The sequence below is a fragment of the Cuculus canorus genome, chromosome 2 (assembly GCF_017976375.1).
Source record: "Cuculus canorus isolate bCucCan1 chromosome 2, bCucCan1.pri, whole genome shotgun sequence".
NCBI lineage: Eukaryota > Metazoa > Chordata > Aves > Cuculiformes > Cuculidae > Cuculus > Cuculus canorus.
This window is the reverse complement of record NC_071402.1, coordinates 20,780,115-20,800,641: the sequence shown is the minus strand read 5'-3', so window position 1 is coordinate 20,800,641 and position 20,527 is coordinate 20,780,115. Positions and strand designations below refer to the sequence as shown.

General features: G+C 39.9%; 1 protein-coding gene across 6 annotated transcripts in view; it reads left to right on the top strand.

Moving 5' to 3' along the window:
- The window catches only part of OXR1 (oxidation resistance 1), a 273,264-nt gene that overhangs the window by 122,618 nt on the left and 130,119 nt on the right, over positions 1-20,527 (top strand). For 4 of the 6 annotated variants that reach the window (XM_054057094.1, XM_054057089.1, XM_054057092.1 and 1 more), the window contains one exon: positions 13,688-13,884. In XM_054057094.1, coding sequence (XP_053913069.1) covers positions 13,688-13,884 — 197 coding nt within the window. Of the gene's footprint in view, positions 1-6,764; positions 6,931-13,687; positions 13,885-20,527 lie in introns of all 6 variants that reach the window. The other 2 variants (XM_054057091.1, XM_009556254.2) reach the window with 1 other exon arrangement.

The following is a 20,527-nucleotide window of genomic DNA, read 5'->3' as shown; positions in this document are numbered from 1 at the left end:
CGTCAAACACCAGTGCAACATGCAGAAGCGTGAGATGCCTGCTGGACCTTTCCTGGCTGTGATCAGTGAATGTGGGTCCCTGAGTCAGCATTGGATGGGCAGGACTGTGAGGAACTTTACTGCCTTTTCTCTTTCGTATTCTTTCAATTTTGCTGTAAAGACTTATACAGGTTTTAATAGGTGTTTTTTTTGCAGGCTCCTAATATATAAAAGTTAGTCCCAAGTTCACAGAGGACAGATAAATGCAGAGGATATTGAAGTGCACAGAGAGAATAGGATAAAGTCTCTATTTTTTTTCTGCTGATTTATTTTCCTAAATTCTTCATCACATTTTCATGTGTGGGTGAAAGGTTTTACCTTTCCATTCAGAAGAGCAATTAACAAGGCTTAGCCATAATATTTTGATTTCCTAATAGTTACTTCTCATAGAAGATTAGCCAGGGAAAAAACTACACATTGTGAGATTAGTTAAATACGTCTTGAAATTCTGCCAATACTTCCTGAAAACAAAATGTGATTTACTGATTCTTATTTTGCATTTGGATGAAAAGCCTCTCATTTATATGGTAGGACTTCTAAAATCTTGACGATTTTTTCACATGCATCTAAATGCAGCTCCCATGTTTTAGCTTGTATGCTGTTTTCTTACAAATTCTGATCAGGTGTTTTTTTAACAGGTCTGCCTTGGAGCTGAGCTCTAGTTAGGAAGCTAAATTCATAGATGTTTCCAAACTCACTTGCCTCATTTAACATGCTGTGGCCTCGTTTGTCTTCTGGGCTCTGATTTTGATCACTTCCAACTGTATTTAAATCTCTCCTTGGCATCTCTTTCTCATACTGTCAGACACTAGCTCCTCGTCTCCTCTCCTTCCTCTGTTCAGCTGCCTGTCGAAGCATATGTCTGATCATGGGCATCTTAGTCTGACAATGCCAGACCAGCCTTGAGGTGCTCTTTATTCTGGACTAAGGGGGAAAAAAGCATCACTGTTTTGGATAGTCACAGTACAGTGCTTTTTGCTTGAATTCTTCTTTAAATAATTTAATTTACTATGATGCCTATAGATTTCTAGCGTCTTTTCATGGGTGTAGCTGCGATGCTTATAGCAATTCTGCTCTCTAGGCTTATTGATTTAAAAATAATAATAAAAAACCCTGCAGGGCAGCTGTGTTCTACAATTTCATGTTTCTGTGTTTGTCCTCCTGTATTTTGTGTCATTGTGAGTGAAAAAAATATTAGGAAAAGATTGTTGCTTTGTCACAGGCATCAATGTAGGTGGTGATTCAAGGGAAAGGTCATCCTTTTCTGCTGGTGAGAACATGTCTTTACTTCAGCATGAAACTGAATTATGTTTTTAGGTTGTCTTCTTGAATCTCACTATGTGCTGCCTGTAAGTCTCATCTGCAGAAGGAAAGAGAAATAAGCAGCGGTGAGGCTCCACACAGCCTGTCAGAGTATGGGTTGTAGCCCAAGCAGCAGAGGCTGACAGCCATTGCTACCACCGCAGAAGAATAGGTGGCTGCCCAGGAGTGCTACTAGTCTTCCCCTGCCTTCCTGTGTTTCCTTTCTCTCCCCCAGGGTCTCCCTGCAGCTGAAAGGTTAGGAAGGTAACCAATCTGTGGAAAACATTTAGTGATCTCTTGCTTAATGTTGCAATGTCACTGCAGTGTTTGTGAGGACTGCCCTTCATAGGATCATAGAATCACTAGGTTGGAAGGGACCCACTGGGTCAGCCCATTGGTCCAGCCTGTTCAGATCCCTTTGCAGAGCCTCCCTACCCTCCCATCAGATCCACGCTTCCACCCAGCTTAGAGTCATCTGCAAACTTGCTAAGGGTGCACTCAATGCCTTCATCCAGGTCACTGATAAAGACATTGAACAGAGCTGGACCCAGTACCGAGCCCTGAGGAACCCCACTTGTAACTGGCCTCCAGCTGGAGTTAACTCCATTGACCACCACCCTTTGGGCCCGGCCATCCAACCGGTTTTCAACCCAGGAGAGTGTGCGCCTGTCCAGGCCAGAGGCTGACAGTTTCTGCAGCAGAATGGTGTGAGAAACTGTGTCAAAGGCTTTACTGAAGTCCAAGAAGACTACATCCACAGCCTTTCCCTCATCCAGTAGTCGAGTCACTTTGTCATAGAAGGCAATCAGGTTAGTTTGGCAAGATCTGCCTATCATGACCCTGTGTTGACTGGGCCTGATCACCCAGTTCTCTTGCATGTGCTTCATGATAGCACTCAAGATCACCTCTTCCATGACTTTCCCTGGCACTAAGGTCAGACTGACAGGCCTGTAGTTCCCTGGATCCTCCCTGCAACCCTTCTTGTAGATGGGATATCTTTCCTTAAATTCTTGCTGGGAGCAGGTTCCTTGCTCGATTCATAAAGGCTGTAGCAGTAACTGTCCTTAAAAGTTATGCAGCTCATTTGTAAAGCAGCTCATTTGTAAATCTCTGAGAAGGAGAAAATATAACCTGTGTAGGTTTTTTCAATAGTTTTTAAATAAGTAGGAGCTATTTCACAACCTATCCGTTGTGAAAACCCCTGATGTGGGTTTCTTCTTTATATATAGATTCTCTTAGTACAACTTGTTATTAATCAGCTTATCAAGCGCCGTTGCTTTCTTGGGTTAACAAGATGTGAAAACATATATGCGCAATATAGCATTTTCTCAATAAGTGCAATTAACAGACTTCCCATTTTCTAATTGCATCTGATGGGACCTTAACAAGACTCTGGATCTCTACCTACTGTGTGACTGCAGTGTTCAGGTGAATAGAGTATGAGCTGGCATCCCAAGTCAGCCCTCTGGGTTGTCCTTGGAGCTCTGGAGGAGTTGTGAGTAACTGCTTTGCCACGTTACTGACCTCAGGTGAAAAGAGAAATCTAGTTGGTGTTAGTTGGAGCTGAAGACTCAGAGCAGGAGGGTGTCCCATCAGAAGAGTAGGAGGATAAGTTTGTCTTGGTTAAGTACATAATATTCCTAGGTCTTTAAAGATGTTTATCTCCTGTCTGATGTAAGCTTGGCTGACCTCTTTTATGAATCAGAAATACAAAAAGAACAAGACAAGTGCTTTTTTCAAAGCTGTATGGCTGGTGCCCAGTGAAACTCCCTGAAGAAAAAGTAGTTGAATGAAGATCTTTTCAGTGGAGGATGTATATATCAAATAATAATAAAATAAGCCAACCAATACAAAGCTTATTTTATAGAGTCTGTATGTTTTCTGCACATTCCACTAAAATGCTAAAATTACACTTACTATTCAAAATCTTGAGTTGTACATGAGTTGAAAGGCAAAAACTCAATTCTCCTTTGGCTTTGATGATGAAAGATTTCTCATTTTGCCAAGTTTCTAACTTGCCTTTGACAAGTTAGGTGCTTCCGCAGAGTTTTATCTGATATTATGATATCTCGCAGAGCACTCTGAAAACTGATTTATGTTTCTAGCAAGGAGAGATGGTAAATGTTTTAGTCTCCTCGAGGAACATTTTCTGTCTCTTTCTTCACCGTAATGAGAGTCTGCCCTTTGTAAGTTGGTGCTAATTGTTTCATTTTCTGACAGTTGCTTTTTGTCCTGTGAGGAATTATAGAAGAATATATTATGTACACATAGCAAATCTATCTAATCTTTATTTCAAGGCTAACCTGTATTGCAAAAGTATGAAGACACAGTATTTATATGCCTTGAGTGATTTAGTTGCCTAACATAGGTAGTTTGGCTTACAGTTAAAGTTGATAGCCTTTGTCCAGTCTTGTCATTGACCTGTATTCAATGAAGACAGGTGGGTTTGTCCAAAGACTTCTTGGTATCAGATATTTTTTCAGTCCTAACATCTGGCTAATGTGCTGTGCCTGGTTCTTGGAAAAGTGAAACAGTGGTAATGGCTTTCACGCTGCAGCTTCTCAGGCCTGGTGGGAAGAACATAGCTTTGTCCAAAAGGCACTGCAAAGCTCAGTGTGAGGATGAATCTTGTTATTCTAGGAAGAGGAAATGAAGCTCCATTTGGAAAAGAGCATGAGATGAGTTTAAATGATTGCCTATGATATTTGTTTCTTCTGCTGTCCTTTTCAGTACCATGGCCTGGTGCAGGACACAGAGCGTGGTCTTTGCATTCTCAGCAGTGTGTCCCAATATTCAGACTAAAGATGGAGGCTCTCTTGCTTGTTGCACCTCTGGTCCCAGGACCAGCATTTGTGGCTGCCAAGCAGCACTGTGTAACATGGAATCATAGAATGCTCTGGGTTGGAAGGAAGCTTTACATCTAGTCCAACACCCTGCAGGAGCAGGAACATATTTAACTAGGGGCTCAGAGCCCAGTCCAGCCAGACCTTGAATGTTTCCAGGGATGGGGCCTCCACTACCTTCCAGGGCAACCTGTTGCAGTGTTTCATCACTCTTAATGCAGAAAATTTCTTCCTTATATGCAGTGTAAATCTACCCTCCCTTCGTTTAAAACCATTGTTCCTTCTCCTGTCTCAACAGGTCTTGCTAAAAGTCTGTCCCCATCTTGCCTACAGGCCCCCTTTACGTACTGGAAGGCCATTTAAGGTCTCCCCACAGCCTTCTCTCCTCCAGGCTGAATAACCTGAGCTGGAATTGCTTGCTGTGCTGATGCTTATTTGTTGAAACAGTAGACTGTCTGTGGTACTGTAAGAGCACTGTAACTTCCAACCTCGTGTGCCATCCTACACCTGGGTTGGGGCAATCCCCAATTTCAGTACAGGATGGGGGGTGATGTGATTGAGAGCAGCCCTGCAAAGAAGAACTTGGGCGTGCTGGTCGATGAGAAGCTTGACATGAGCCGTCAATGTGTGCTCGCAGCCCAGAAGGCCAACCATATCCTGGGCTGCATCAAAAGAAGCATGGCCAGCAGGTCGAGGGAGGTGATTCTGCACCTCTATTCCTTTCTGGTGAGAACTCACTTGGAGTGAGTGTCCAGTTCTGGAATTCTCAATGTAAGAAGGATATGGAACTGTTGGAACATAGGAGGGCTATGAAGATGATCCGAGAGCTGGAGCACCTCCCATACAAGGACAGGCTGAGAGAGTTTGGGTAGTTCAGCCTGAAGAAGACAAGTCTCAGAGGACACCTTATAGCAAACTGAAGTAGCTGAAGGGGGAGTACAGGAAAGCTGGAGAGGGACTGTTCACAAAGGCTTGTAGTGATAGGATGAGGGGGAATGGGTATAAATTGGAAAGTGGCAGATTTAGGCAAGGCATAAGGAAGAATTTCTTCACCATGAGAATGGTGAGACACTGGAACAGGTTGCCCAGGGAAGTTGTGGCTGCCCCATCCCTGGAGGTGTTCAAGGCCAGGTTGGATGGGGCCTTGGGCAGCCTGATCTGGTGGGAGGTGTCCCTGCCCATGGCAGGGGGGTTGGAACATCTTTAATGTCCCATCCAACCCAAACTGTTCTAAGATTCTATGATTCTGTGATCTCTTTGAGAAAAAAGGCCCTTTTGCTTCCAAATTTGACAACACACATTTGTGTGTGTTATGATTGCATATACTGTAGCCATCTCAGGAACATTACATGCCCAGGGATATTGCAGCTGACTTGTAAACAACTCGGCAAACAGTCAAGCCTGGGGCTAGAATCAGAAATGTAAATGCAATTGCCTAAATTAAAAGCTATGGAAAAAACAGTTTTGTTGAGGTATAAATTACTTGCTGTTAGCACAGAAAATAATTGTTATTGTGACAGAGTTAATTATGTGGAAAAAAGCAATGAGTTTATATGGCTTCACTGTATGTGAGGTATTCCATATGTCTTAGGGTATGTCATGCAGCTCCCTGACCACTGGCTATACCTTTGAAAAATCTGAATTCTGTGTTTGAGAGGGAAAATATGATAATATAGGATGTGGTCCTGCGTAATACAGGATGTATGAAAATCTCACAGTAATTTTCAGGGGAATAGCATCTGGGTGCTGGTTGCATAGCCTATTACAGAGATTTCAGAAATAGCTCCTTCTTACAAGGTGAAGTAAAGACTTTCCTTAGTGATACAAACTTAAAATAATTTGGACAATTTGAATCCATCCTTATAAATAAAGTTGCGTTAGATATAATGCTACAGCATTAATGAGACAAATAAGAATGAATTAGAAATTATCATCACTTTAAAATCATTACACAAATTTTTTCTGTGCTGAACGTAACAGAACTGGAAATTTCAAGACCCATGCAAATTGTGCTAAAGTAGATTTGCATAAAGCATTGGAAGAGCTTTTGTGAAAATGGAACTAGTGGGAGTTATTTAAATAACAGTATAGCAGCTATTAACAAAATAGCAAGATTCAAAATAGTAATTTCCTTTACACATCTATTCTAAAACATGTCCAAAATCAAGATGACTGTCAGCAAATAGTACAGCATTGCAACCTACCCTTTCAAAATCCCCAGAGAAAAGATGAAGAAATTCTCATCCCTGACAAAACACACACCCTAGTTTCAGAGCATATTACTTCCACCATATAAAACAGCTGTAAAATATCATACAACCATGGCAAAGCCATATGATCTTGAGCTCTTAATCCTTACAAAAGCTTAGGCAGGAAAAAAAGAATGAGTTGTATACACTGTGTTACATTATGTATTTAGCATGACTGCTGCCATCTTCCTCTCTATCATCATCATCATCATCTCCCTCCTGACTTCTGCCATACCTCATCCCCCTGCGAATCTACATTTCCAGGCCCATCTGTGGTGTGCACAGCATTTTGACTTCTTTGCCCTCAGACTCACTAACGCTTCTCTCTCAGGCAGTGACAATGCCTTGTCACACTTGAACCACAAGTGGATTCTGGATTCTCCCGCTTGCAGTTCATGGATGTAACCTGGCAGCAACCAACCTATATGTCTTCTGTAAATGGTCCTCCAAGGGTTTACCTGTAGCAGTGCGGTCATGCTCCCAGGAATAATCACAAGGTTTGTGTTAATTTTCCTAAGTCTTTATTCTGTGATGTGCCCTTGAAACATGAGGCACCAGCATTGCCTATAGATCTTGTTCAAAGGGCATGGGTTGCTTGTTCCACTGATCATAAGAACAATTTTTCAATCATTTAGATACCCTTCAACTTTTCCCCTGAAGCTTGTGGGAAGTTCTGGTCTAGAATTGTTTTTTCTTGCAGAATGAGGGGTGGTGGCATTTTCCTGCATGTGCTGGGACCACTTCCGTAAGGGTGACTGGGAAGTGCAGAGAGGGTGATTCTCTGATGATTAGCAACTGCTGTGTCTTTAACTTGCACAGTAATTTTTGTTAGTGTGTTTAAAGGAACAACAACAACAAAAAAAAAGATTGTTTTGTATGCTTGCTCTTTGTGCTCAAATAATAATTCTTCTGGGAGTATAGACCAAAATGTGACGTTGAAATGCCACTATGTTTTTGCATGTAGCTCTTGTGCCCGCACTGTTTTCTTCCATGAAGCTGGGCTGAATGTTGCATTATTGATACATACCTGCTGCTTTGAATTGCTTTTTGGGTTATGGAGGTGTGAATTAATTCTTAATCATTTTATAAGGTCTTCTGTGTGAAGGTGGTCTTGTTCTTATTTTCTGCCATCAAATGATCTCATAAGCTGCTTGCATTATCAGAAAAATCTGCTGTATGATCAACACATAATGTAACAGTCTGAAGGGCTTTTCTCTGTTTTTTTTGTTTGTTTGTTTACTGACAGACATCAATTTTAGCGGTGTTCTATTTCCTAACTGCTTTGTAGTGGTTGGTTTTGTTTCTCTCTGCAATTCATAATGACCAATTCGGATTTGAATTGCAACTCTGTTGCACTCAGTTATATGTAGTACTTAAATAGTTGTGGTACCTAAGGAGAATATGGGAGACAGATCATGGATTGAGTGGCTCTTTGCCTGTGAAACCCCTCCACACTCCAGCAATCTTTGGCTGAAGGACTTCGTTTGCTTCACAGCCTCTAACGGGTGTTTTCTGCCTAAGTTGTGTCATTCTTTCCGTACAAAGTGATACTCCTAGCCTGCACAATTACTTCTGTCATGCAATTATATGCCATTCAAAGAAGTACTTCTTAGTGCTTGTTTCAAACTTGCTGCTTGCCTTCGTTTGGTGCTTCTTAATCTCCTGCAGCAGAACCCCATTTGCCATTCCCCTTTCCCATGCCTGATGGCTGTAGAGGTCTCTGTGCTGGTCCCCCACCAGCGGCTCCTTCCTGCATCTGTTTTATCTCATCCTGTGAGGCACCAACCCATCATCATTATCATGGATGGGTTTTTTCTGTATCAGTTTAATCCTGCTATTTTCTTTTTGGGAGGGGATGGCCAGAGCTGTGGGTGGTATTCAAGACCATTACAGAAAAGATTTTCCAGTAGCCATCCTTGGACTTACTGCAGACCACAAGCATTTAGCTGATGTCTCCAAATCACCACAGTATCCAAAAAATGCTGACCGTGTGCAAATACAGATTTGTGTATTTGCTGGAGGGGGCAGTGCGTACACAGGGGAATAAAGTCCCTGTTTTGGGGGCTGGTCCATGCACTGGAGTGTTAGGCTTTCTGTGTTTAAGTTGTCAGACCTTTGCAGTGCTGTGTTGTAAACAGCAGTAGTTTGCTTTTTTCCCCCCAGAATCAGATAAATCCTGTCTGTCGACATCAGTTTAAATCACTTTTCTTGCTACAAAGGAATCAAATCCGTAACCAACTCTTCTGGGTGTTCAAAAATATTAAATGCATCTCTGAAGAATAAGAATAAGCATCACTCTCCAAATGAATGATTTTTCTTCTCTTATTAACTGTGTAGTAAAATCTCTGAGATAGTCACAAAGGGCGCAGGGAGGTTTTTTTGTATTCAGTAGATAAGAGCGAGCTAGGCGTTCCTTCAAATCTTTGTTGCAGAAAGGGATTTTTACTTAGACATTCACGAAGACCAATTTGTACAGATTCCCAGCCCTTGGGATGCTTCATATGCTTGCTTGTTTCCACCATAAATGGTTTAAATGCTTTTTTCCCCCTTTTCTTTCAGACTGGACTGTCAGCCAGTCTGTTGTTTTAGGTGGTATCAAAATCTGTATAAAGAATAATGCTTTATTTTTTTATTTTTTTTTCTCTGTTGCTTTGGAAAAAATCAGCTTGCAATTATAGCATGAAGAAGTGCATGCATTGTATTAGGAATGGAATAGGGTTGTGACAGTGAATGCCAGGGGTGAAATCCTAATGCTCTTAAAATCTATAGCAGATTCCCCAGGGAATTCACTAGCCCCAGGATTTCAGAACTTCCCTTATGTAAAGACTGCCCAGAGCACTTGGTGGTCGATGCCCAAACATCCAACCACCTGACCATGTTTTCTTTTTGAGGGAAATGGTAAGAATCTGCTCAAAGTGACCTGTTCCTGGGAGGTGCTGCTGGGGAGCGCAGGGTGCCAGCTGGTCAGGAGGAGGTAAAAGCTGAGGCCATCTGTTAGGCTGTTTCTAAGATGCAATAGAAAACTTTGCAGTTGTCTACATAGGATGGAAAAAGAAATAAAGCACAAGTTCAAAAGCTGGTCAGTGTATGTCAAGTCACACGGTTTGGAGATGCACATTCCTCCTGGGTTAGCTAAATGAGCAAATCTTCTGTCAGTAACTGGCAGATTGCTGAGAGGCAGATCTGGGCTTTGTGCCTCTGTCTGGTAGGTTAGAGGCACCAAGGAGTGCCTGTGTAGGTGGTCTCAGACGTCTGGAGTTGCTGGGGTGTGTGACATCTGTTCCAGGAAAATACAGTGAGATATAAATGGAGCAAATGGGATTCTAGTGGGTTATTAGCAATAATGCAATTGAGTTATGCAAGTAAGTGTGTGAAATGGTTTTTTTGAGAGTATTATCTAAAACAGAGGTGCTGCTTATCCATGTTCCAAGCAAACACAGTATGTCCCAGTCCACTCAGCAGCTGAGTAACCTCTCCTCTGGCCTACTTGAACTTCAACCCAGGATGGGTTGCCTCAATTAATTGTCAATAATTGGGCCGTCACAGTCATTCCACATTAGCCTCTCCTCTGAATTTACCACCATTGCTGTGAAGATGCCTGTCTTAACACCCAAGTGGGACCACAACTCTATTTCACAGAAGCCATCAGTAGCCAGAAGGCAATAGCAGTGACCAGCTTGGGGTTTCAAACCTCTCAAAGCTTGCAGATGTGCCTTTTTTTCATTGCATAGTTTTCTCTCTCCTGGAACTCCTATAATTTAAGGAGAGCTACAGAAAAACTTTGTTTGCCCCTTCCACTTCATACCTCAGTCGAGCTAGGACTTTGACCTCGTTGTCAGATATGCATTTCCAAGCCTGACTAGTGCAGTGCTGACTTTGAAAACCTTGCTGGCATGCTGTCTGCTGTCTGCTGTCTGTCTGCAGCAGAGTCATTTTGGGTCACACCAGGCAATATTGAAAGATCTGTGTTGCCCATTATTGAAAAGTTAGTTGAAGACTGCTAGAGAGCATGCAGAGTAAAAGATAAAAAAGTTTTGCCATAGTATTTCTTACATCTTTTATTTAATTTTCTACAGGCAGACAGCCTGAAACAAAGGAAAAAAAATGGGTATGTGATCCTGAGGCATTTCACTTTCATGGTTGCTTTCTGTGAGAAAACAAATCTTGTTTCAGCTTGACTGTGCAGCTTTAATATAAAAACTCAAAACCAAACACAACACAAACCTAGCAATAAAGCAGGGCACTGGAAACGGGTCAGGCTTACAAAGAATTCCTTCCTTTGGCTTTGAAACATACATAGAATTTAAACTTTCTTTGCAAGACCTGATGGTCTAGTGAAGATGGAGTTCAAGGGCTGCAGTGCTTTCTCAAACTATTTGCCAGCCATGACAGTATCAATATATAGTTCAGGTAGGCTGAAGGAAAATCCATCTCAATAATTTGCTTGGTTTTGTCAAGTCATTCCCATAAAGTTGTGTCCTTAGCTAACCCTGTTATCACCGAGTTTAGATTAATTCAGATCCTGCATCTTTCTGCCTTTTCTGGCAGCAAACACGCTGTCAACATGATCTCTCAAGAACAGTTTGACAGTATCATGTGCACTGGCTCATCTTTCATGCTCCTATTCTTTTAGTATTCAAGTATCTATGACTTATCTAGAAGTCTTAAATGTAAATTATTCTGGATTGCAAGAACTTTTTGGACATCAATTTTCTATAGGCATTTCAACTAAGTCTTTTATTAATCATAAGTCACCTGAAAAGGGCCATGTGACGTTTTTACTGCTTAGATGACAGGTATTGTGCCTTTACTCCTATATGATTCTAGAAGAATAGACACAGTATATTTGTAACAAATCTGATATTCCCTGCTGTGCAGCAAGCTGTTTTATTAGCTACCTCCACAGTGTAATTCATGGCTTTATTAATTGGCCTGTCCTTCAGACAGCCTTGGTGGTGAAGATTTTGTTTATAACATAGTTGAGAGTATAAATCATAACTGTATTTTTCAATTTGTATTATTTATTTCAACTCACCTACTGTCTGTCTTCCTCTGAGGCAGAGCATAGAAATGTATAATGCAGGACATATGTACACATAGTGATCTTAAGGCCTCGCTTGCCTTGGTTTGAGATTATGGAGGGACTAAACACTTTGTAGCTTTGTTGCCCACGATTGTTTTGCACAACACAGTATCAAGACACTGTAATCAGAGTGGAAGCTTTGATCTGAGGTAGAATATTACTTCTTGAAATCTCATGATTTTCTTCCCAAAAACTATCATTTAAATCTTCAAAAACTTCAAGTAGTAAAGAATTATAGAGAATTTGTATATCACCTGAAATATGGCATATTCAGCAGCATAGCAGAATTTAACATCATAATAGAACACCATTTCATTGTTAATGAGTCAATGATATATTCCAGCCTTCATTCTAAGTGAATACATTTGACCAGCTGTGGGCTTAAAGCTAGAATGGCTCCAAACAAGGTCTCAGTTTCTGGAGCATCATTTCAAACAACTTTCTTTTCTTCTTATGCAACATTTACTCAGAGAGGATGTTCTACTTAGTCTCATCTTGATTTTTGTATCTGTCGATGCCCATGGACTCATTCAGTTAGTTCATCCCAAGCTGTTCAGGATGGTGACCTCAGTGACTGTATATGGGACCATCAGCCAAGATCCTCAAAGTAAAGATAGTTTTATCACAGTGACAGTAGTTCTTCCCATGTCTGTAGGGCTGTTTGAACAGAGGGAGCTAATGTAAACAGCTAGTGGATATGGAGTAATAGTTGTTCATTGTTTCTCATAATGCTACTCTTACAAGTCATTAAGATAAACTACTGTTGCTACTGTATGCTAAAATGAACACAATGCACAGTTAAACCAGAACCTGTCAAAGCAGGATGGCACCTGTATCAAACATTTAGATAAGTTCAGGAGTAATTAAGGAGAAACAAAGAAAAATCACTCCAAGAGCTAATGAAGGTGCTTCATCTGATTCAGGAAACCTGTAAACTGGAGTTTGCCAGAGGCTGGAATTATATCCTGGGGAAGGCAGCACTGTGCCTGCCTCCCTTCTTAATTGATGGAGTTGTTAGAGACATGACATTTGTCTAGATAAACTCCTGCTTCAGCCCAGTACAGTCTTTCTTATATGTAGGAAAGATAAAAACCACTTTCACCCTGAACTGTTTGTGCAGAGGCATTTGAGCTGAAGAGCATTGCTTCAAAGGGAAAACACCCTGGGCCAGTCTAGGGAAAAGGTTATAGTGGAAGTAGTCTCTCTCATTGGACCACATAAAGAAGCTCATTTCTAGCTGCTAACTTTGTAACTGCTATTCCTCTCCCTGGACTAACAATATCACATATAAGGATAGTAATTTTACCTTCATAATGTCTTTTATAAAATTCTAAATACACTTTGATACTTTAATATATCTTCCAGAGTTGACTGTTAATCTCACAAAGTAGCAGATTCCATTTGCAGTGCAGGGATCCATAGTGTTTAATTGCAACCAATATATGGAGAATTTTTTTTACAAATAAGGAAGCAGAGAGTTAAGAGGGAGACAGCTTAACTTTAAATTGTTGCCCTAGTAAAACTATCAATTAAATTGGGTAAAAAAGTGGTTGGATGGTCGGGCTCAAAGGATAGTGGTTTTGAAAAGTTGTACTTTACAACCATAACAAGTTGAGTGACACTAATTTCTTCTGCAGGACAGAGAATTTCTTTTCCACTGTCCACAAAATGTTAGCTGAGATTAGCGAGATTCTTGAGTTTCGGTGAGAAACAACACATTGAAACTATTGCAGAATGGGAAATGTAGTTGTAGAGATATGTCTGAATTGTAAGTCAGTTCTTTTCCTTTGAGCCCTTCAGCAACTTTGTGCAAAAGTTTTAATTTCTTTGTGCTCCCCTCATCTGTGGAAACTCAAGCCAGGCAACTTAATGATAGGTTAATTGTTGGCAACTCATCCTCTGAAATAGATTAGGGACTGATCCTTCAAGCAACTTAGCCCACTGATCAGAGGGCAGTTTACCATCTGTAGCTACATGTGAGATGGAAGTTCTGTAACTGATTTAGCTGGAGCTGAAAAGGAAAATTAGTACAAGGCATAATTTGTCACTGCTCTTCTGTGTTCTGCTGCAACATGCACAAATTGTACAATGAATATATTGCTTTTATTCTCTACAAAATTTAGGTATAGAATGATGATTAATGATGTCTTACTGCCTTAAATTGCCTTTAGATTAAAGAAAAAGTCCCAGTCGGTGGATATTAGTGGGCCAGGATGCAACCCAGTGGCAGCTGAAGCTCAGACGCCTCAGCCTGGTAAATCTTTGCTTGCCACTAAGACAGCTTCTTCTGAGGAGGAACAGAACAACACCACAAACACCCAGAGGCGCAATCCACGGAGGAGTGACTTGAAGAGATATTACACCATTGGTGAGTTTTCTTTCACAGAAAAAAAAAACCCAAATATGCTTATTAGAAAGGCAAAGTATTCCTGTTTATTTGTGTTTTATTTCTTTTGGTTAGTTGCAGTTGGCTGCTAAGATAACAAATGCCCACAGCAAGCATGAAGATGTCATATCTTAATGCTGATGTCAAACTACCCTGAGGAATTTACCTGAATTATTTTCTGTGCACCGTTTACGAGAATCTCTTCCTCCTTTTCTTTTCTTAAGAACAAGTATTGAAGAAACCATAAAAGCAATTTTGGGAGGAAGGATATAGGAAGAACATAATTGCCTTTGGCAATGGGTTGCATCAGCATTTTGGCAGACATTGTTTAGAAGGCTTCTGGTTAGAAAGATTTTTCCAGTTTAGAGGGGGAGTTGGCCTCCTGAGCGTGCAGGGGAGTTCTGGATATGTTTCTCTGAATGTTTTGCATCTATTGATCCTTATAAAACTGTCTTAGGCACCCTAGGAGATGCTTCTTAACTAGCTTCCCTATAAATCATTTTGGGGCTGCGCCTGGCTCATTTCTTCACAACATTTTGCTTCTTATGTGATTAACAGAGAGGGGAGAGTGTCCTTGTGGTGTTTGGGCTGGGTTCATTAGAGCTCATGAGAAGCAGTTGTGCTAATGAGAGTGGTAGAAACAAGAGGGATGGATGGTAAGGCTGTACTTTGAAGAAGCAAAATGTCAGTAATTTTAAGAAAAAGAAGGTATATATTTTCCTTACGGGTTCATGTGCTGTTGAATTATTGCAGTATAATGTGATCATTTCTTCTGTTCCAAGGTAACTATTTGTGTGTCTTTAACTTGTCTAAAAGGTAAAGAGAAATGTGTTGCTGTAGACATCTTTTATTGTGTTATGTCTGAATGCTTGAAGTTGGCTGTCATTGTAAGTTTTGTATTTAAAGGAAACTAGCTTAGCAAAATGCACATTTTAATATTGAAGGCTGTATTTTAGGTGGTGAATGATCATACATGTTTGCATTTTTTGTGGTCCTGCATTTAAAAATGGCCTGGGGAACTGCCTTCTGAAAACTCATAGGGTCTCAATTATCACTCAATCCTGTCTATCCCCAAATAAATAAAAATGAGGCAAAATGAATGTATTGATGAGTTTATTAGCATCTTGGACAGTAAGTCTAAAATTTTACTTTAAAAATCTCAAATTGGATAATCCTTTGAAGTAGATTTTATTGTATCATGTATGAGAATAGCGCCCTAAAAAAGAGATGTTTTATACTTAGGCATAGAACATCTTTTCTGGCAAAGTACAGTTACAAGAGTGCACTTGAGTGACTTCTTAGTTTAAAATGTGTTCTCTAAGAAATAGTGCTATATGGCTTTTTTCTCCTCTTTCCTCCAAACAATCCTAAAGGAATATAAAAAATATGCCAAAATTGCTTTGTATCTAAATTAGGGGATGGAATAGGGGAGTTTTGCATAATAGTAAGAATGGAACTAGAAATCCACCTGTCGTGCACAAGTTTTTAGATGAAACTTGTGTTTAAATAAAAGTGCAGCTTAACAGAGTTTGATGATAAGGTTACGTTATTAATTATTTTGTGGAGGAAATATATGAGGGAAAATGAGGTTATATGTGTTTATAGCTAAATAATTATCTGTCCCTATAGCCAAAAGATTATATGTTCACTCCTGATTCCCTGCATCACTTAGCTCAGATTTCAGTGTTTCATAATGCTTATCCCCAACTGACTTGCATTCCCATCTGGGCATCCAGCGTGAGTTTGCTCCAGGGTTCAAATCTGAGTTTTCATAGAGCAAACTCTCAGGTACTGGTTTTATAAAATAAATAATTTAGTAGAGGGATGCACCAACATGGTAGACCCTGGGGAGGGAGACCAGCTCCGCAGAGAGAGAGGCTGATGTGAACCAAAAACTCCCTGGGCAGTTGTACCCTTACAGAGTATTTACCCACCCCTCACATGACAGTTAAGTCCAGTAAGAATATTTGGGTCTGGAGTCTTCTTATTCCTTGTTGGATTCCTTTACTGTCTTTCAGACAGGTTGTTATTTTGTCTTGATGCAGCTGGTATTGAGGATCTGTATCCTTGAAGCCTCTGTATTTTCCTGTTTTTTGTTGACTTTTGAGGCCTTGTTTGAGTGAACAGGTTGTATGCACTGAGAAATATTTTTTTTTTTTAACTGGAAATTCCCAGCTTGTGGCATAGTACAAGTGCAAGTCTCGCTACTCACGCTAAGGAAGCTTAAGCAAACAGCATACTAAATCACATAATATTATAACTCTAAAATCTTATTTAAGCTGACAGCATACTAAATCATACAGTATTATAACTCTAAATTATTTATTCTCTTTAAAATGTTGCTTATTTAGGCTAAACAACCAATCTTAGCTAGAGGAGAACTGGCTGGCCTGTAGTCCAGCTGCTGTCCAGGGAGGATCGAAATGGGGCTCACCAGTGAGCTGTCATTGGTAAAAGAACTCATTGCTTTGATGAGCACCTTTGAGACGTGTCCCAGCGCAAGAGGAGATCATTACTATGCAGACACACTGCCTAACAGGGAGAATTCAAAGAAGACTCACTTAGGCAGTCATATTTATGGGATAAAAGTGGTTGTCTTGTAGTCAAATTGTGTATAATAGAGCCATGCAGGAGGCTTCTTATGGTGTTCACTGCATTGCTCTGCTCCTCATGCATTTCCTAATGGAGTTCTTGGCCCATCTGCAGGCAGGCCTTTATCTGGTCTGAAGCATGAACCAAACTGCTGCTGGTTTGGTTAAAGGGGCACGAGGAGATGTGTGGTATGCATCCATCATATCACCACACAATCAAAATGAATTCTTAATCTAACTCATGAAATCTAACTCATAAAAAAAGATAAAAAAATTGGGGTATGTTTGTCTATGATCACCCAAAACACAACCCGTGTATGGAAATACAGACTCAGGTTTGCATTTATCTGTTTGTTAAATTTGACTCCCCTACATTTTCTGTTGGGAAATTTACAAAATCTTACAAACTCCATCAATATTAGTAACCTAGATGTGCTTCTAATCATCACAAGGTCACTAGTCACTCTGGATCTAGCCTCAGTGCTGGAATAACAAAATGTTGTTCATACATTTGATTCATTTCTTTGAATATTGTACAGCACTTGATTTGAGTGACTTGTTGACTGGAAAAGACCTCTGAAAGTTATGTGGTCCTGTTTGAAGTGGGACTTCAGCCAACACTAGATCAGAACAACCAAATCTTTGTCTTCCCTAGTCTTCAAAGTCTCCAGGGATGGATACTGCACAGCTTCTCTGTGTATTTTGCTGGAACATTGGCAACGTGTCCATAGACAATCGTATTCGCAGGCAACTTGTCCATCAACAGATGCTAACATTTGTGAACAACAGTTGCAGACAATGGGGAGGTATGAAGGGAACACACCATAGAAAGTGGCCAAGTTCATATGTTTTTAAGTATCATCTTCTGTTACCCTTGCACAGAGTATGGGGAAAGGTGCCCCAGCTGGACTGACCCAGTATGGGAGACATATTGGTTTTGTGTTCTTAGACATACAGCCTTGTCTGCGTGATTTCCCTAAATCACGAGTAAGTTGCTAGAGCCAATATTGGTGCATACTACATAATGTTTGGATTTTGTTGACAGGCAAAGTTAAGAAACAAGTTCTCTGTGCCTTCACAACCATTTAACGACAGACAGTCCTGAATATTGTGAAAACTAAAGGTTTAATCTTGGACACCGCAGTACTGATACCAGATAAACATTTTTACTGTACTGGTTGAGTTGTTCTGATACTGATTCTATGTCTTTGATAACCTTAGAGAAACAATAATTATCTTCTTAGAGCTCCCATTAACTTCAGTGTACTTTTAAGTTATGACCTATATTAACTCCTTGATTTAAAACTATGTTTTCTATGGCTTGCCTCAAAAATTATTTCTAAATGACAAAGTCTAATCAAGTAGTTTGTTGCTTTCCAAGGATGAATGTAGTGGCACACCTGCAATGGGCTGGGACTCTGAAAAATACTGGATTCTAGTGATATTTTGAGTACAGTTGGCTGTTAAATAGCTGTTGCTGACCTAATACAATTACACAGGCTTTTACCTTGTTTTGCCCTTGTTTGTACGTTGTTCTCTACTAAAAGCAATCTGTGTCCAAGATCAAGCAACATGAACTAATCATTACTGTGATAAATGGATTAAGAAAATGTGTTACAAAACTAATGCTCTCAGTTGGCTTTGCTTCTTTCATTTTAAAATTAGTATCCTGTTATATTAACCTCAGACCAAATTGGCAGATGACAGTGTTTGTGGTAGTGACTAATGGACCTTGAGTAAACTAATGCCCGTTGTGTTTAGTGTTACTCGTATTTTCCTTAACAACCTATTTTTAGTAATTATCATGATCTTCAAAGTACTTAGTAGATATAAGAACTGAGTTCAAATCTGGATATATAAAAGTAGTATGACATCTATATTTAGACATGCAGATTGTACAGTTGACATGTTTTAAAATTTAAATGTCAGCACCACATTGCTTATTAAAATTTAACTTTAAGGCCTAGCTGGATTTGTTAATGGCTATCAATTTTATTGAATAGCCATGCAGCTTAAAATTATGTATAAATAAATGTGTAACCAGCTTTAATTTATCAACTCATGGAAAGAGTAAAATCAAAATTATTTTTAAAATATGTGGGGTTGATTTGGCTATGCAGAAAGCACTTCAGAGATCTTTATATAAATCTAACTCTGCTTTGTAGACCAAAAGACATGTAGGCATTTACCTTGCACACACAGTGCTTTGCAGAAGAAATTGTAGCAACTTGTGTATGCTACAATTGTGTGTTCTTTTTGCGTCCCCTTACATGTACACAGATTTACCTCAAACCTTTCGAAGTTGCATGTGTAATGAGGAAGAAATATCCTGGTAATTCCAAGATTTTTAAAATTTCATCAGCACTGCTCCCACTTCAGAGCTATCCACAAGATACTTATTTTGCATTTAATCTTCCCCACAGACTGCATCTCAAATGCTTCACAAACTTAATGAGTGCAGCTGCGCTTTTTAGAAGTGAGAAGAAATAGGTGAGAGAGAATAACCGAGAAGAATAGGCAATGGGGAGCAAGTTGTGTGCTCAGGTGAAATGAAATGGAAAATAAAGAGCCAGTGAGGGGGAGAAGTAACTCTTCCATATGGCAGGCTCAGCAGGCAGAAAGGCTCCTGCACCTCCAGTGCTGAACTGGTGTGAAGAAATTGAGTGGGAACTCCTAGATTAATAAGGCAAGTGTGGGAAAAACAGTCTGCATGGTGGGTTGGATGAAGCATTTTGGAGAACTATAGAAACAGCACCCAAGATGCTTAAAAATAAAGAAAAAAACCACACTAAAATTAGGCTTTTAGATGCTCGAGACACTTAAATTCAGGTCACTTATTTCTGAAGTGATTATCATGGAGCAACTCTCTCGAATTAGAAAAAGTATCTGGGTCTTTAGCAGTGGAGAATTATATGGGTAACCTGAATTCAAAGCATTAAGGTTGTATCAGCTTAATGTTGTGTCCAGGTTACAACTAGCTCTTCTTAGCTGGTTTGTAGTTAGCACAGGCCCAGCATCACAGCTGTGTTGCTTGTAGGACCTAACTGAAGGGTTGTAGGACCACACCTGATGCCTCAGAATATATGTTTAGCAGTTTATTAAGGTGACTTAATCAGAAGTAGCTGATGTTGTCACCCTATAAAGACATGCGCTTGAGGTGTATACTCTGGTTCTCGTTGAGCCATGAAAGCTCAATGAGTACAGCGTTTAGATACCTCTCAGAGGATATTCCCAGTAGACTATCTACCTAGTAACCCTGGTTTTGTAGGTGGGAAAGGCCTTCATTCATTCTCTTTGCTATTAAAATAAAACTGCAGCACTGGTATACAGTAAATATGTTATTTTAAAATAAGATGGTTACATAAAAGTGCTTGCCTGATTTTAAAATAAGTCATGAAGCAAGACAGTAGTTTGTACAGGAAAATATGGTTAAAGTACAGTGCTGGTGGGGAGACAAGGAATGCAGCAAATTTTACTGAATCTTCTTTCATATATATAAGCCTTAATGCAAATGTTGCTGTATAGGCTTCTGCTAGCACAGCTTATTTCATTTAGAAGGCAACTGTCAACTATCTCAGGAGGTATCGTTGGTTGGAATAATCTCTATCTTCAGCGGAAGGTATTGCTGCTACAGCTACACACACTTACTAGTTTAGACAGAATGCATGGGTATGGGTATGTGTACATAATATACAGCATGAGGACACTTGGGAAGTATTAATTGCCAAAGTTTCCTTCACTCCAGTGGCTAATTTTTTAAGAAAATATTTCATATTCCATTTGTAAAAGAAAAATAATAACAAACCCTTTTCTTTTCCAATCTTTCATGCAAATGAAGTCAGCGGAAATCTCAATAGAGAAAATATTTTCTGCTACCTTGGTCTGCCCATATTAGTACTCTCACTTATGTATTCCTTGAATATCAACATGTTACGTGTTCAGAGTAGTGGAATTAACTGATATAAAATCAGCATGGAAGAAAATGAATATTTTGGGATAAGCATCTCTGAATAAATACATGTAAGTTGATTGAG